This window comes from Aulonocara stuartgranti, assembly GCF_965226115.1.
Source record: "Aulonocara stuartgranti genome assembly, chromosome: 16".
Lineage (NCBI taxonomy): Eukaryota > Metazoa > Chordata > Actinopteri > Cichliformes > Cichlidae > Aulonocara > Aulonocara stuartgranti.
In genome coordinates, this window is record NC_138952.1 from 37445839 (window position 1) to 37462023 (window position 16185).

General features: G+C 42.9%; 1 protein-coding gene across 4 annotated transcripts in view; it reads left to right on the top strand.

Moving 5' to 3' along the window:
- The window catches only part of parp4 (poly (ADP-ribose) polymerase family, member 4), a 40001-nt gene extending 25614 nt beyond the window's left edge, over positions 1-14387 (top strand). For 2 of the 4 annotated variants that reach the window (XM_082507926.1, XM_082507927.1), the window contains exons 26-35: positions 4965-5045; positions 5176-5256; positions 8190-8285; positions 8378-8509; positions 8741-8788; positions 9101-10506; positions 10596-10665; positions 11982-12084; positions 13214-13346; positions 13576-14387. In XM_082507926.1, the coding sequence (XP_082364052.1) occupies positions 4965-5045; positions 5176-5256; positions 8190-8285; positions 8378-8509; positions 8741-8788; positions 9101-10506; positions 10596-10665; positions 11982-12084; positions 13214-13346; positions 13576-13783 (2358 nt within the window). In that variant the 3' untranslated portion in view covers positions 13784-14387. The remainder of the gene's footprint in view (positions 1-4964; positions 5046-5175; positions 5257-8189; positions 8286-8377; positions 8510-8740; positions 8789-9100; positions 10507-10595; positions 10666-11981; positions 12085-13213; positions 13347-13575) is intronic. The other 2 variants (XM_082507928.1, XM_082507929.1) reach the window with 2 other exon arrangements.
- The last annotated feature ends 1798 nt before the right edge of the window (positions 14388-16185 follow it).

A 16185-nucleotide genomic window follows, 5' to 3' on the forward strand; every position in this document is an offset into this window, starting at 1 on the left:
CTCTACTCTCTGAACACAGCCCTGCCTTTTCCTTCTTTTCTGTCTTTTAGAATAGAAAAGAATAGAATTCAACTTTATTGTCATTGCACATATCATGAAATGCAGTTTGCATCCATGCAGAAGTGCTTTAGCCATGATATAGGTATATTACAAAATATATATCAGCAATAATAAAGATATATTACAAAAATGGGTCTATTATGGGTGTGTTACAGTGTACACGGTATGAAGGTATGTTATGAATATGCAATAACTATAAGGCTGTAGTAGGGCTGTGCGACATGACAAAAATCTAATATCCCGTTATAAGACATTTATCGTCCTGACAACGGTATAAATCACAAAAATTTAATATTTTCTGTAAATTCTGTGAATCTCGAACAACTTTACTTGTGTGAAGCTTTTCCAGCTGGGCGTCCTTTACTTGGACTCCAGTGTTTTAACCGATGCATGAAACTATACAGGTCGCCCTGCAGTGGAATGAACCCGCCCCCGACCTTACACACACTACACAGACATCACATGGGGATACAAGTCGTTACAGGAAAACACTGAAATGTACACTACAATGGGAAAGTACAAGAGGAAAAAAAGAGACCTCTGCTCATGCTGGGCTACAGGAGGACAGCATGAGAACAGGAAACAAAAACTCCTCTGCACAGAAAGCACATAAATGTCCACAGTACAACATTATGGAGCACGTGACCAGCAACAGGGTTGGGTAGGGGATAAGGAGTTCACCCAGGCAACACAGCAGCCATCCTGCCACTGCGCCGACTCTCCAGCGCGGGCCCAGACCCGCCTCGTGTTCCCAGGAGGCAACAAGCATCGAAGGCGTTGGAAGGGGAGGGGGATGTGTGAGTGCTTATCAGTGTAAGTGTGTGCGTGTCCATAGTTCAGCTGAGACAGTGTCCTTCGCCCTATCAGGCTAAGTAAACCCAGCCAACCCAGGTTCCTTGCATAGAGTGGGAAGAACAGTCAAAACAGTCGTTATCAGGGAGTTTTTGTTCGGCTCCAGCCTTTAGACATAAGTTGTAACGGACACCATTTTCTTTCAAAGTTTGAGTCCAAGGTTTATTTTTTAGCACCTGACGGCTCTTTTTTTTCTTAAGTGCACAAACCTCCACCTCTGGTCTTGCCGGAGTCATCTGCTAGCCTGTCGGCTCGGTGTGTGTAGCGTCCTGCTAACTCAGTAGCATATTGTCCGGGCAGCTGTTGTTCAGCCAACCTCCGGTGTTCTGGAGATCTCTGGGATGAGTCGGAGATCGGCGATAAAACTGTTGGAGTTATGAGTCCAAATGTCCAGAAGGTCTTGTCTGCTGTAGGTCAGCAACGCACAGCAATTCTGGATGAAGAATCCGGTCAAAAATGGATTAAAACAACCCGCTAAAAGGCAGATTCTGGAGGGACACTGAGCCTCGTGTTGTTCATGCGACGCCATCTTACATTTAGAAATGTACAAAGTACGTTTTGCTGCTGCTAAAAATGTCCATGTAACAAGTGAGAATATGATCGGCAGTGTTGTGATTTGCTGTGTGGCAGACAGGATTGGACCCAAACGCAGAACTCACAGACACCAGGGTGAACTGAAAGAGGCAGCTTTATCTTGGCTAAAGTGGAAACACTGACGTCGGACAAGGACTATCAAAATAAAACAGGAAACACACAGAGCGAAACTCAGACTCAGGACACACAAGCTTAACAAGGAGACTTTTTTGTTGGTTTGTTTGTTTTTATGAGATGTTTTGATTTGATAAGTATCTGAGGCTGAGACCCCGATGCTGTAAAACATGATTGCTGGGCTTCATTTCTGTATCCAACTGTAGTTCTAAGATTAGCTGTTTACTAGCTAATGTTGTTCATGAGACTCATCTCACCTTGGTAATATAAATATAATATGGTGAATATATTAAAGTTATCATTTTCACCATTATTAGTTATTACAGCAGTGAGCTTGAACTGTGCCAAACGCTGAGCCTCAGTAAAGATTCAAGTTGCAGTTATTTATATTTCCTGTCTCCTTAAATCTTCACTCAAAGACAAGTAAGTATCTGTGACAGTGTGTATACAGATGTATTATAAGAGACAAATATTGTTCGTTTAATATGTTGGCATTACTAAATTTGGCTCAATGCTTACATATATGTGTAAAAAGCAAATGTACGAGCTGTGATAACTGTGTCTGATAGAATGAAGAGTAGACTGATATATGAAATATTCCTTTATTGGGTGAGAAAATCAGACCATGTCATAACTGCTGTAAGTCACACAGAATAGATATCAGAGCCTTAAACAGGCTGACGTCTGCTAAATGGGTCAAACTGGGCAGAAAGTCTACAAACACATAACATCCTTATAGAATATGATGTAACACTATAGATCAACTTAGCTCAGAATATATAAAGCATATAAACAGTTACAGCAATATGATGCAACACACACAGCAGCTACTGATCCAAAATACTCAAAGCTTCATAGAACTGAAACAAACATTTATTTTAGCTCCATTCTGCTGCTGATACAGACTTTAGGTTTCTGAACATTAAACTTGTTGCTGCCTTTCATAGTGTGTAACTTGAAGGCCCTGAGTACTCTGAGTACTTTCTCCCACACTGGAAACACTGGGAGGATAACATTATTTGAACATTACCTAATAAGACTGATTCAGCACAGACAGTTATGTTAAACTTTCCTAGCAGTCCTTCACAAACAGGGAACAGTCTGTCTATTCTCTCCATCTGTCAGCTGCTGCTGGCTCTTCCTCCTCCTCTTCCTCACACACTGCTGAGTTTGTCCTGGTGGATCATCAGGGGTGCAAAGCCTCACAGATGATGTGCAGCAGTGGCTCCCTCAGTCTGTCCTCACTCTGGACACTTGCAGTCGTCACACATGGAAATCAAATGTGTGATAAGCTGCAGGATTCAAACACAAGTGTAACTTATAAACACATGTTCATACTTTTATTCCACAATCAGAGAGAAAGAAACAGAGAGAGAGTGCAGGACAGACAGACAGGTGACAGTCTCAGGTGTACACACTGCTACACAACAGCACAGAGAAGCAGGATTTAGTGTTTGTGTTATTACGAGTGTAAACAAGAAGAGTTCCAGATGGTGCAGTGGACACATGTGTGACTGCTGTGATTAAAGCATCTTTCTTTCAGCTTAACGAGTGAACCGTCAGCTCGTTCAAACACACGTTAAAGTCCGTTTGGCTCGACACCACCGAACAGAGGCAGCAATATAACACAGCTCACATTAACAGTGCAGTGAATCCTGCTTGTGCCGTGATATTCAGGACTGCAAACCGAGCAGCATCACTGACTTTCAGCTTGTTGTGTTTGTGGATATATGACTGACTTTAATTATCCACAAAATCATCACATTCTCTGTCAGATGAAGGTCGACTATTGAACGGCGTATATTTTAAAGTAAAGGTTTTAAAACCAAGTTAGTACAAACATCACTAATGTCACATAACTTTCCCGACATGTGGCTAACAGTAATGTTTTAATGTTCTTCATTATTAAACATTCGCACATAAATAAGTGGCATAAGCTGTGTCCCAAAACGTAGGCTGCATCCTCCTGAGGCTGCATTTGTAGACCTTTTAACATCACAGCGACGCAGCAAAGGCTGTCCGAATTCGTAGACCCCTCTGAATCCGGCCGACAAATGCGTCCTCCTTTTCCCCAGATTTCAAGAATGGGTCGGTGTATCCTTCGTGGCCCGCCATATCCCAGAATTCATAGCGCCGCCCAGCCAATTCCAGTTTCCAACAATGGCTTAACACTGTAGTGTTTGCTGTACAGGGTATCGAGGAATGCTCAGACCTCTGCATTGGAGAGACCAAACAGCAACTTCATAACGCACGCCACAACACAGAAGAGCCACCGCCACGGGACAAGACTCGGTGGTCCATCTGCATCTAAAGGTCAAAGGTCACTCTTTGAGGATGCCAGTGTTCACATTTTGGACAGAGAAGACAGATGGTTTGAAAGAGGAGTGAAAGAAGCATCTATGTCCACTGTGAGCGACCAGCTTTGAACAGAGGGCGGGGCTTATGAAACCAACTCTCTGCCATCTATAATCCAGTTTTGAGATCCTTCCCAGACGCCTTAACGCCCACTCACATCCTGGACCATCTGACCTCAGGAATTCGCATGATAAGGTGGGGCCAGGTTTCACAATGAGCTCACCCGAAACTCTGGCTGATTGGGACCCACACCCAGTTTCCCACCTTGGCTCAAGCGATTAGAGGATCATCAGGGGTCCTTTTGTCCCTCTGTGGGGGGGACACTCCCACTCCCACCATTTGACCTTAGAACTGAAGAAGCTTCTCGGATGAGAGGTGAAACGTCTTCAAGCAACTTAAAGAAGTCCAGACGCTTTTCTTTGCAAGCTCCTTTGACTACGATGACCTGGATGACTGAGAACCTTCACAGACATTGGAAGTGGATCTTTAACTTATTCCCAGTACCTAATTTCACTCTGTCACTATTCTATGGATAATCCAAATTGCCACTAGGCGTGAATGTGAGTGTGAATGGTTGTCTGTCCCTGTGTGTTGGCCCTGCGACAGACTGGCGACCTGTCCAGGGTGTACCCCTCCTCTCGCCCTATGACAGCTGGGATAGGCTCCAGCGCCCCCCGCGACCCTGAAAAGGATAAGCGGAAGCGAATGGATGGATGGATGGATGGACTATTCTTTGGTTAGTAATGCTTTGGTTGAAACTTCAGGCGTGGTTATATTTCTACCAGCTGAACAGTAACTGCGAGTGGCCTGAGGGGAAGAACAAATGAGTTAACACTAATCTGCATCAGTGTGACTGCTGACTTAGAAACTGTGAAGAGCAAAATATTTGAACTTTATTTTAATTTGCAGTCTCTGGCTTTTTGACCTGATTAAAGAGTTACAGCACAACACCGTTAGACAATAATGATAATGCCGTTGTTTTAACACAGGCGACTCTCCTGGGAAATCTGAGTGGTCAGGAGCTCAAAACAATGGTGTCAACCAGCGAGCTGCAGAAAACAAAGGGCACAGTAAGAACGCACACTGACACTCAACAGTAGCTGCTGTATGAGCATACATCTCACTTGTTAAGCCTGCAATCCTCACGCAGGCTGACTGCCATCACAGGACAGTGAGGTAATTGTTATGTCATGTGTTTAGTTTCTTCACAAGCTCACCGCGAGGGCCGTCATCAGGGATTATGAAGACGGGAACCTGGACACCAGTGAAGCTGAACACGAGGTACTTTGCAGATAAGTGAGACCAAAGATTGAAATTTACAGTAGTTGTTGTTGTTGTTTTACTGATATATGTATTTTATTGTTCTTCAAATTTTTCTTCCAGTTCAGTTTAGTTTCAAAATCCTTATTACAATAAATACAGCTGTGGTCAAAGGTTTACTCATCATGGACATTATGTTCGTACTATTTCGTACTACATTGTGAACTGTTAATCATTTCTTATAGCATATTTTAGTGATGCTGTAAAATGATGTTATGCTTATCTTTACCAGCCTATAAAGTTGTGTTTGATAGCACTGATTAGATTGACCAGTAGAAGAACAGAAAAGAACTCAGTGAAGAAGAATTGTAGATTTGGACACATTGGGAAGGTCTCTTGGAGACCTTTCTAAACAACTACAGATTCCAGCACCATCAGTTCAGGTGAACATTATTATTCAGATGTGTCACCACTCTGCCAAGGTCTGGAAGAAGACGCAACCCCTCAGATGAGAGGAAGTTTGTAAGGATGTTCAGGAACGACCCAACAAAGCTCCAGCCTGCCAGAAACTGGAAATGATATCCGATTCAGTAATTTAGGTCAGGATCGGACCGATACTGTATATTGGATTGGTCCCTAGTAGAACGTACATATATTTGTTTAGAAATGTAGAGAGTTAAAGTAAAAAGCAGTCAGAAAATAAACTACTGATAAACTAGTACTTGGAGCAGGGCGATATGACCAAAAATATTTACCACCATATACGTTTGAAAATTTGCGATAACGATATACCTGACGATATAATTGACACCAGACAAAACACTTTAAAACTCCACAACTTTATTAGTGCAAAAAAAACCCATCAATGTATTTTCACTTAAACAAGCAGCTGTTTTTATCTGCATTAAAGTTATATAAAAACGTAACAGTGCAAACTCCTCGCTGACAGTTTAACCAAAAGGCATTTCCGGTGGAAACTGAACGACACATCCTCAGCGTAACCATGTATAACATCCACTGAACTTAAAAAGAGGTCATACACACACAATACGGTAATATCATGTTGAAGCACAGTACACATCACTCCGCGAGGCTCCGCCTACGATAGCCGTAATGCTCCGACCAGTGTTGCCAACTTAGCGACTTTGTCACTATACTTAGCGAGTTTTCAGACCCCTTAGCGACTTTTTTTTCTAAAAAGTGACTAGCGACAAATCTGGTGACTTTTTCTGTTGTTATTGGAGACTTATTTATGACGACAGATGATGTGCAGATCGATCCTGAAATATCGATTCCTCCGATACCAATCGTTTATGTTCTAGAATCGATTCTCACATTAAAATATCGATATTTTAGTACTTTAGAGTAAATTTGTAGTTTATCATTAACAGGAACACATTGGAAAGAAACTATAACATTTGGATTGTCTATGTTTGGAAGGAACTATTTTCCCTTCCGCCTTTCATAGTCATGTGTGAAACACGGCTGTATAAATGTGTGGCAGCCTCTGGCGTGCGCACTCACAACAATGGCTGAGTGTAATTGGAGTCGTGTGGACATATTTTACCTCCACAGGCAGCCAAGACGTGGTTTGCAATACATGTGGCATGAAAGTGAAGTGTTGTGGCAACATTAACCTCGTCAAACACCTCAGAGTAAATCACATCACAGAATATGATGAGCGCATGTTGAGGTGAACTGAAGAGGAGGAGAGGGACAGGTGCTGCTAGGGCGAGACAGACGTCTCTCACGGAGTCCTTTAGTGCTGCAGGCAGGCAACGTGTTCAAATAGCACAACTTCAGTTTTTTATTTCTGTATGATGAACTCTGCATCATTAAGTGATAAGAACAAGTAATCTGATGTAATCATGATGACGCTATAATTTGAGATACAATAAATAAAATAAGTTTTTGTACAAAGTATCGGATCAGTATCGTCGATACCACCCTGAATATTACTTGGTATCGGATCGGAAAGGAAATCAGTGGTATCGCACATCACTAATGACCACTTTTTGACGTGAAAGCATGTATCGCTCTTCTCAACAAGCAGCGGTGCTGCCGTGGGCACCTCACCCATACCAAAGCGCTCACGGGCGGAGGATAGTGCTCCCCCCGCTGCTATCAGGGCAGGAGACGTTCACACCTGTGCGTCCAAACTGCAAATGAATCACGCATGAGCGAAGCTGCTGCTCCTGCCCTGACTGTAACGCAGTCAGTTCTCTTATTGTTATGCTGTTTTGTGGATCAGGTTTAAAACTACTTACACACACACACACACACACTGTAACTACACCAGAGTGCCTATCTCGGGTCACTTTTGCTGGTCCAAGCCCAGGTAAAGGAGCAGGGTTGGAATTGTGACATTAAAAAAAACAATAATTGCTAAAAGAAATTTAATTTGTAGTTCTAAATAAATTTTTAGAAGGACAAGCTAAACCAGTTCCACACCAGTGAAGCTGCAGCATGTTTACAAACCAGTTCAGGTTCATCAGTTTCATTCAACGATCCGCTTTCGCCCTTCTCGTTCTCTGTCACCATCATGCTTTTTCCGCCATGTACGTATGAAAACAAAGGCACTGCGCATGCGCGTTTGACCCGTATTCTATCACCATATTTCATTTTCCTATCGTTGCCCAACATTAGACCCATGGACCCACCAGGTGCCTGTCATGGGCCTGTCAGGAATAAGGCAGCCTGTATAAGTGGCTGTATCTGTACAACAGCTTATCTCTGGCCTAAATGATGTCAAGCAGCAGGACAATGATCCCATTCGTTCCCACTGCTGTCCAAACTGACAGAAGTTGGCTTAGGCTCTCTAGTTAACAGTGCTGGGATTGTTTAACAATACATTCCTCATGGATATCTTCAGAGGTGACGACAGGCTGATTGTTAGCATACCTGGGTGGGCTGTGAGGGAGAAACTCTGGAAACTGACTTTTTTACTTTTACAGGGTAAGAAAGCAGAGTTGAAGTCCTTCATCATCGAGTTAAGCAAAGAGTTTTCCATCCTGTCTCAGTTTACCAGCTTCGTGGCCATTGAGGAACGGGTTTGTCAAATCAGCCTTTTTCACATTTACAGCTTGTTTTCCATTCTTTTAGCTTTTTTATCAAATATTTATTTAACTGATCTTATTTTTAGGACTCAGAGCAACCACAGCCTGGTTTTACAGACATCTCCAAGCTGATTGCAGAGGAAGATGTGGACTTCCTTCCCTACATTAACTGGATTTCTCCCGAGGATGAGGAAGACCTAATAGAGGAAGACTGTTTGGTATGAATTTTTTAAACTGTTGTTCATACATGACTAGTCCTCATGCGCATAAACTGGAGCTGTAGTTTTGCCAAAGATTTTGTTTCAGTGGCCGAGGGAGCAACACATCTGTGTTCCTGTCCTTTACTAAACATGTGATCATCATGTCATTGATCGTACTGACTGTGTTGCTGCTGCAATCTTCACAAATGCTGACGTTTATGATTTCATGCTTTTGTCTTGCTGCTGCAGGAGGAAGATTGCGGCTTTGATTTGTTTGAGATTTGTGGTTCACTCACGGTTAGTCCCCTTACACTAAGACGCTGATGCTGCACATTCAGTAAAACAAATTCAAGAAATTTAACAAATATATGGAACAATAATCAATTCAGTTCAATTTCAGAAATATCTAAATGGCATGTAGCAGATGTCCTGCAGGCAAACAAACTATGTGATTCTTTTGTTGAGTTAATGTTGATGTAGAACTTTTCTTATATTGTGAAACCTGTCAAAAGACATTACCAACAGTATTTCTGACAGAATTCATCTCAACACATTTAGAGGTTTGTAGAGTCGGAGTTTAAATTTCTGCTTATTTCTCTCCTTTCATAGAGTCCCGACTCCTCTCCTCCAGCTCCACCTCCTTCTTCTTTTAAGGAGCTTGCTTCAATGTATTCTTTTTCTGGACACCCGGCTCCCCCTCCGCCTCCTTCTTTTATGAAGCGTTCTTCAGACGATGTTCCCCACCTTTTTCTTGGACACCCGGCTCCCCCTCCGCCTCCTTCTTTTATGAAGCGTGCTTCAGACGATGTTCCCCACCTTTCTTTTGTTGGACACCCGGCTCCCCCTCCGCCTCCTTCTTTTAAGGGGGGTGCTTCAGACGATGTTCCCCTCCTTTCTTTTTCTAGACCTCCACGTTATTCTTTTATGAAGCGTGCTTCAGAGGGTGTTTCAGGACTTATTCCACAAGGACTGTCCATCCCTTCTTCAGTTTGTGGTGACTATCCTCGTAGTCAATCCATGGATTCATTTTCATTTGCCATTTCATCATCATCAGACAGTCAGGCAGTGAAGGACATCGATATTCCAATTCAGAGCTGTAGCACTCAGATTAGCAGGTCATCACTCCACACTCAAGGTTACCCTTCAGCGATGAGTAATCGGGTACTGAGTGCACTTGATTCTGTGTCTGATGAGGAAGAACAGAGTTCATCTGAGTATGTTGAAGGCGTTTCTTACAGGGCCTGTAAAAAGCCTGTAAAATACAAAGACATAGCAGCCAGGCGTCCGTCTTTCAGACAACAACTTCCTGAGATGTCAGCTCCAGCGGATTTAGAGCACCAAGCAAAACCTCACCTCCAAATATATGGTCGGAAAGCGAAGGTAGGGAAAAGACCCGAGTTTAAGAGTAAAGTCTTTCGTGAGATGTCCTATTTGCCTCCTGAATTGTGCGGCCTCAGCACAAATGGGAGTCTTCCTGACACTGCTCCTGCAGCAGTACCGTCTCAGATGGTTGTTGAATCTGATGAAACGGCTCCTCTGTTTGTTGCACAGACTGCCAGAGACAGAGGGCCGTATTTTGGGTCAGCTAAGTTTACTTCCAGTGGCTTTCACTCTCAGTTAGGTAGCTCAAGCTCCACCTATGATGGTGCTCCGGGATCTACAGTGGTTCCTGTGACGTCAGCTCCATCAGATTTAGAGCACCAACCAAAACCGGACTTGTGCTTAAAATCATTAAGGCGGATTAGGGGCCCCTGCAGGATAACAACCTCTTATCTTGCGTCCTCTTTACCTCCCACCTGTTCCGACAATGATGTTCCTGTAGGCCCTGCATGGGCTCCTGAGAAGGCCGCTCAGCTTCATCGCAGAGGAAGGGCTCCCTCTTATCGTTCACGCAAAGTTACGAGTGCATCACAACCTCACCATGAACTTGAAGCTCAGAGCAATGTTCGACAAATGTTCGTCAATGGCCATCAGGATCTCCTGACTAACCTTGTCCTGCGTCATCAGTCAGCTGCGTGAGTCTCTGAACATTTCTACACACATTCTGTTTGTTAACTATGAGAAGTGTTTGTCTAACAGATGGAAATGACTGTATGTTAACTAGACTGAATGCAGCAGAATCTCCTGAAGCGCTGAAGCTCAAATGGATGAAGATCTTCCAGATGCAACATTCAGTGAGCTTTTTGTGGTTTTATAGTCTTGGGTTCACTTAAGCAAACATAGCTGTTTATCACTCGGACAAAGCAACAGCTTCCTTTGGCTCTCTGACAGGTTAAAACTGCGAAGGAAGCTTAATTATTTTACTGAATCACTTGTTAACATCTGTTTTATTTCTATGGGACTTGTCATTGTTAGAGTCATGGGTGGGTGGAGCCTATTCCAGCTGTCATGGGGCGAAAGGCGGAGTAGACCCTGGAGAGACTGCTAGTGTATTGCAAGGCTAACACAGAGAATTTAACCTCCTAGGACCTGGCGTCCACATGTGGACATCATATTCTGGGTTGTCTAGACCAAAATCCAAAATTTTGGTAAAAACAAAGAATCACGTAATTCTTTGTTTTTACATTCATCAGGTTCAATCAGCCCAAATAACGAGAAGAGAAATTAAAAATGCCGTGTAAGAGTTCAGGTCTTACGAGGTTAAACATAACTGTCAGGTTAGGCTCAGACTAGGGTTTTAGTCTGTGTGATATTAACAGAGCATGCAAACATCCACTGTTTTGAAACTTTAAGCTACATTTCAGAGTTTTATGATAGGAATATGTAAAGAAAGCTTCCAGTGATGCCCCTCTGCCTCCTTGTAGACACACCTGTCGTATCAATTTGAAAATTCTACCTCACCTTGTTCTCAACTCGTCACATTCACAAGATTTCCAGAAAACTTGACCTCCAACCTTTACCTTATACTAAAGGCCACTGGTATTCAAACTGGTCTGAGGTTTGTAGTGGCTGCACCTGTTTTTGAGTTACTGCATTCACAAGCTCAAGTGCCCATGCTGCCCACCTGCCCAGCAGGGTGGAGACGGTACCCCATCACACTTTTACAGCCGAGGGGTGAAAATCATTTTGACGCAGAAAGAATCGCAGCTAATGATGAGTGTGGGATCATAATGGGGATATAAACAAGACCTTGCTATCACGTTTACCCAGAATGCAGTTTTTCAAATGGTATCCAGTTAATTATCAGAAAACAGATAAAACAGCCACGTTTCTGTCAATCTACATCACAGATATTAAACTGGTAATATATGTCATGACAGTGATGCTCAAAGTTGGTCATAGAGTTAAAAGTGTTTTATCGTAGTGAACGTTTCATGTGGTTAGCTCCTGTGCTTTGGTAGAGTTAGCAAGGCTCAAAAAAGCTGGACAGAATTATTAAAATGACCAAGGACAAAACTGTAACCCACACCTTTGTACTCTGAGTGCATGCAACTGGAAAAAATGTAAATGTCACTTTGATATAATGGCGTTATTTTTATGCGTGTTGTAGGAAGGGTACTGGGAACTAACCACAGAGCTGGGGGAACTACTTAATGTCAACGTGGACCTGTTTGCCAACGTGTTCCTGAAGAACAAAGGCATCCATTCTCTCGGTGAGAGCTCGTTCAATTCTGATCTGGAGGTGGAAAAACTAGCTTTGTACTTTCAAGTTTTATGAAAGTTAACAAGTATGTATGCTTACTTGGGATCATGTTAACAATGCATATAAAATGTGACTCACATCCACCAAGGTCTTTAAGGTCAACTTAAGATTTATTGGTGGAAAATTGACAAAAAGCCTCGAATAACTTAGAAACTGCAGTTCTTACATGTGTGTTTTGTTAAAGTACATAAAGTGCCATATAAAGATTTACAGCATCATGTTACATTTGAGGTCTGACCTAAGTAGTACTAAACAGTAAAAAGAAATGACACATATCCACATAAATAAAACCTAATTCTTTGCATTTGTTTTCATGGCACTTCTTAAAGTTTACAAAGAGCAGAAAACAAAGTGGTTCCCAACAAAAGCCGATGCTGGTCCTTTAAATAAAGCCCAGAGACTGATGGGTGCACAGATTTGTGCTCTGAGTGCTTCTTGTTTTTCAAGTTATTGTAAGTTTACTAAAAACATAAATTTACTTATTTTTATAATTATTATGAGCTCACACTTAACCCTTTACCTCGATGTCTGTAAGAAAAATTTTGCAATAACCATTTTATACCAACACGTTCTCACTCACAAAGCGCAACATTCTGCGCTAAGTGACAAATCATCGATATATTACGCTTCCGATCACTCAACACGTCCCTATATTACGAGATCGGAAAAATGAGGAAACCATTTGGAATGTATCTACACGTTTGTTTTACTCGCTTTGGAAAACACGATCCAACGTCATTGAAGTGCTGGTTATGGTTTGGGATCAGGTTAGGGCTGGAATACATGGCAGAAGCGTCATTCTATTGGATTTCATCCATAACCCGTTATATGCTGTTTTCTAGGAGCTCAGATGTTAATTAACCTTATTTTTCATTATTTCTTTAAAAAAATCAGGCACATGTTAAACCTGTAGATTATTCCCCAGCGCGACGTTTAAATGGGCAGCTGTTGTTTGAGATTGATTCATTATGTTGATTCTGTTCGTCTGGACGTTGCGTCTGGTCTGGTAAGAACACTTCGGTTATAAAAGGACCATTTTGTGATTTACTTTGGGATCTTTTTTGCATGTGTGTTTGAAGGCGTGACAGCCCACAAAGATATCCTGAGGCTGGTGGCGACTCTTCTGGTTCTGCAGCTGATGAAAGTGGACAAACTGGAAGAAGGCAAACTGCTCCGCACCCTGTTCTGTCTGGAAGAAGCTTCTCAGTCCAGGTCTGTCCAACACAGGATGCACAACAGCTTAGAGTAAAATTTCTCTGCAGTTGTTACAAATCAGCTGAAATTAAGCTTGAAAAACATTTTGTACAAAATGTGATTTGATGTATTAATGAAGCTTATTTCACTATGCCTTGCATGACTTTAGAAATGCAGGTCTGGAAATATTTGCACCACGATGGTTTTAACAAGGTTGTTCACTACTGTGACTGTCTTTTTCATTCAGGCCTGAACGATGGGAGCAGGTGAAGAAGGCGGTGGACTGGGTTTGCTGGGCTGACCGACAGTACCCCTGTGTCTATTGTCGGCTAGAGTTTGGTTTGAGCTGGGAGTCCGCCACCCGTCAGCTACTGGGTTATGAAAGCCTCCCTCCCTTCTCGCCTCTCTGTGGTCTTGATCTACAGAGGACAACGGCCCGAGTACTGGTCCAGTGAGAAGATGCTGTGGACACCGTGTAGCCTTTCAGAGGGGATTACAGTAGCTTTAGATATGCTTGTAGATAAATATGCATGTATTCCTTTTCCTTTTAAGAATTGTGTACTCTGTGTGTTTATACATGTATGGATAATCTCAAATCTGCTGTAATCTAATTTCTCAAATGTTACAAATACAGGTCATTTACACGGAGCATTTACTGCACATAGAGCAGTTGTTTTGTCATCTGTGAAGTTTGCCCGAAAAGCAAACTGGTGTTTAATCCAGGTCAGGTGGTAAAATGTACTTAATTTGAGACACAAGTTGTTATTTTTTTTATTGCATAGCACAGTATCGGTTTTTTAAAACACTTCATAGCTGTTGGTGTTGGTGGCAACAGTTGTTGTTTGTGCAGTGGGATAATGGTGGAGGGTAAATACCTCTGATGCTGGAGGACCGATGTTGACTCTCCAGTGATTGGGTAGCAGAATGTAGGAGTCTCCCCTGGTTACGGGCATCAGCCAGGTTTGTGTCCTTTGTGTTTGATGCACATTGTAACACAGTCAGTGACTTGATACTTATTTACATGTAACAAGGGTTGTTGTTAATAAATTGCTACTGTGACCTGTTTGTGCCGGTGCTTTACCTTGCTGCCTTTTACAGCTTCTGCCGTGTTAAGTTGCTGAGGGAGGCTGAAGAAATTGAATACATGCAAAGGGTACCAGGTTTGAGGGTCTCGGGATCTTATCACTGCTTTTTGAAGATGAAGTGGTTTTCTTAGGTTCACCAAGCTATCACATCCGGCTGACACCAAGATGGTCATAGTAAGGAGCTCAGTCATTTAGGTGAGAGAGGTGTTGACTGGCATGAAAACCATCACTATGGTCAGGCCGTCCCATCTGTGCTGAGAACAGAGGCAATGAGTTGAATGTGTTTTTCAACAGATTGAAATGCTCACCTCCCTCCTGATTTACCTGTAGTCATCCTTCAGTCCATGCCACTCTCTCTCCACTTTGCACCTCAGGCTACGTCTACACTAATCCGGATAAATCTGAAACACTCCGCGTCCACACTATCATTTTCAAAGAGTTGTGCATCCACACTGAAACGACCTAAAATGCTTACATTCCAGTCCTGCGCATGCATGTAAAGTAAGAAGATTCGACCCGCCTCATTTCTGTCTGCCGTTTATTTTCTTTCCGGCTCTTTGAAAATTGGCCAAATGTGGAGGAAAAGCACCGAGTTTTTTTAAATGGACTAACAATGAGGTGGAGTTGTTGCTGCGAGGAACACAAAAGCACAAATTGCAAAAGCGAGTGAGAATTAAAGCATTTGAAGAAAAGCTCTCTGGAGCATGTGCAGACTGATATTAATCTTTAACAGGGCTGTCAAACCTGAGAGCTAACAGAACAACTGCTGCTCCGCTGTCTCAGTTTAATTGGTCACATGACTGCATCATATAACTAAAATGCGTCATCTTTCCAAAAGTCTGCGGCCACGTGAAAACAGCGTTTTCAATTGTTTCTGCTTTTTCAAAAAGCTCCGTTTTCCTTGACCGAAAACCCCGTCTCAGTGTGGAGTGAAGGCCAAAACGGAGACAAAAAGATGTGTTTTCAAACGAAAACGTATTAGTGTGGACATGGCCACAGCCTCCTGTGAGTCCTGACACCCCTCCCCCCACCTGTCACTTTCACTCATGTCCAGGCTCATGAAGACTGGACCAGAAGGCGAGCACTGTGCCAACTCTCCTGGGTGATAAGCTAACAGCAATGAATGTGGATGCTTGTCTTGTCCTGGATTGTTGAGTATGTGACAGGAAAGTCACAGTATGTGCGTCTTCTTTATTGTGTGTCTGATAAGGTGACCAACAACACAAGGGCACCCCTTCCTCTTCACCATCTACACTGCACAGAGTCCTGCCACCTTCAGAGGTTTTGTGATGACTCTGCGGTGGTTGGATGCATCACTGAGAGTGATGAGTCACAGTACCGGGCTGTGGTCGACTCCTTTGTCAGGTGGTGCGATCAGAATCAGCTGCAGCTCAACGTGGCAAAGACCAAAGAATTGATAGTGGACTTCAGGAAGACCAGGAAAACTGTGACCCCTGTTTCAATCCAGCGGGTCGATGTGGACATTGTGGAGGGCTATAAATACCTCGAGTACACACTGATAGTAAACTGGACTGGTTAAAAACACCACTGCACTTTACAGGAAGGGCCAGAGTCATATCCATTTTCTGAGGCAACTAAGGCTTAGACGTTTTCAGCTGAACTTTGCTCACCACTTCCCACAACCACCCTGACTCTCCTTTCCCTGTGTTTCAGTGCCCTAGACCGCTGATTCTTGAACCACACTTTTCCTGCTGGCCAGTTTAAGCTCATGTCTGCCTGGTCTGGAGTTTCATAGTCCATGTTAGATGTGT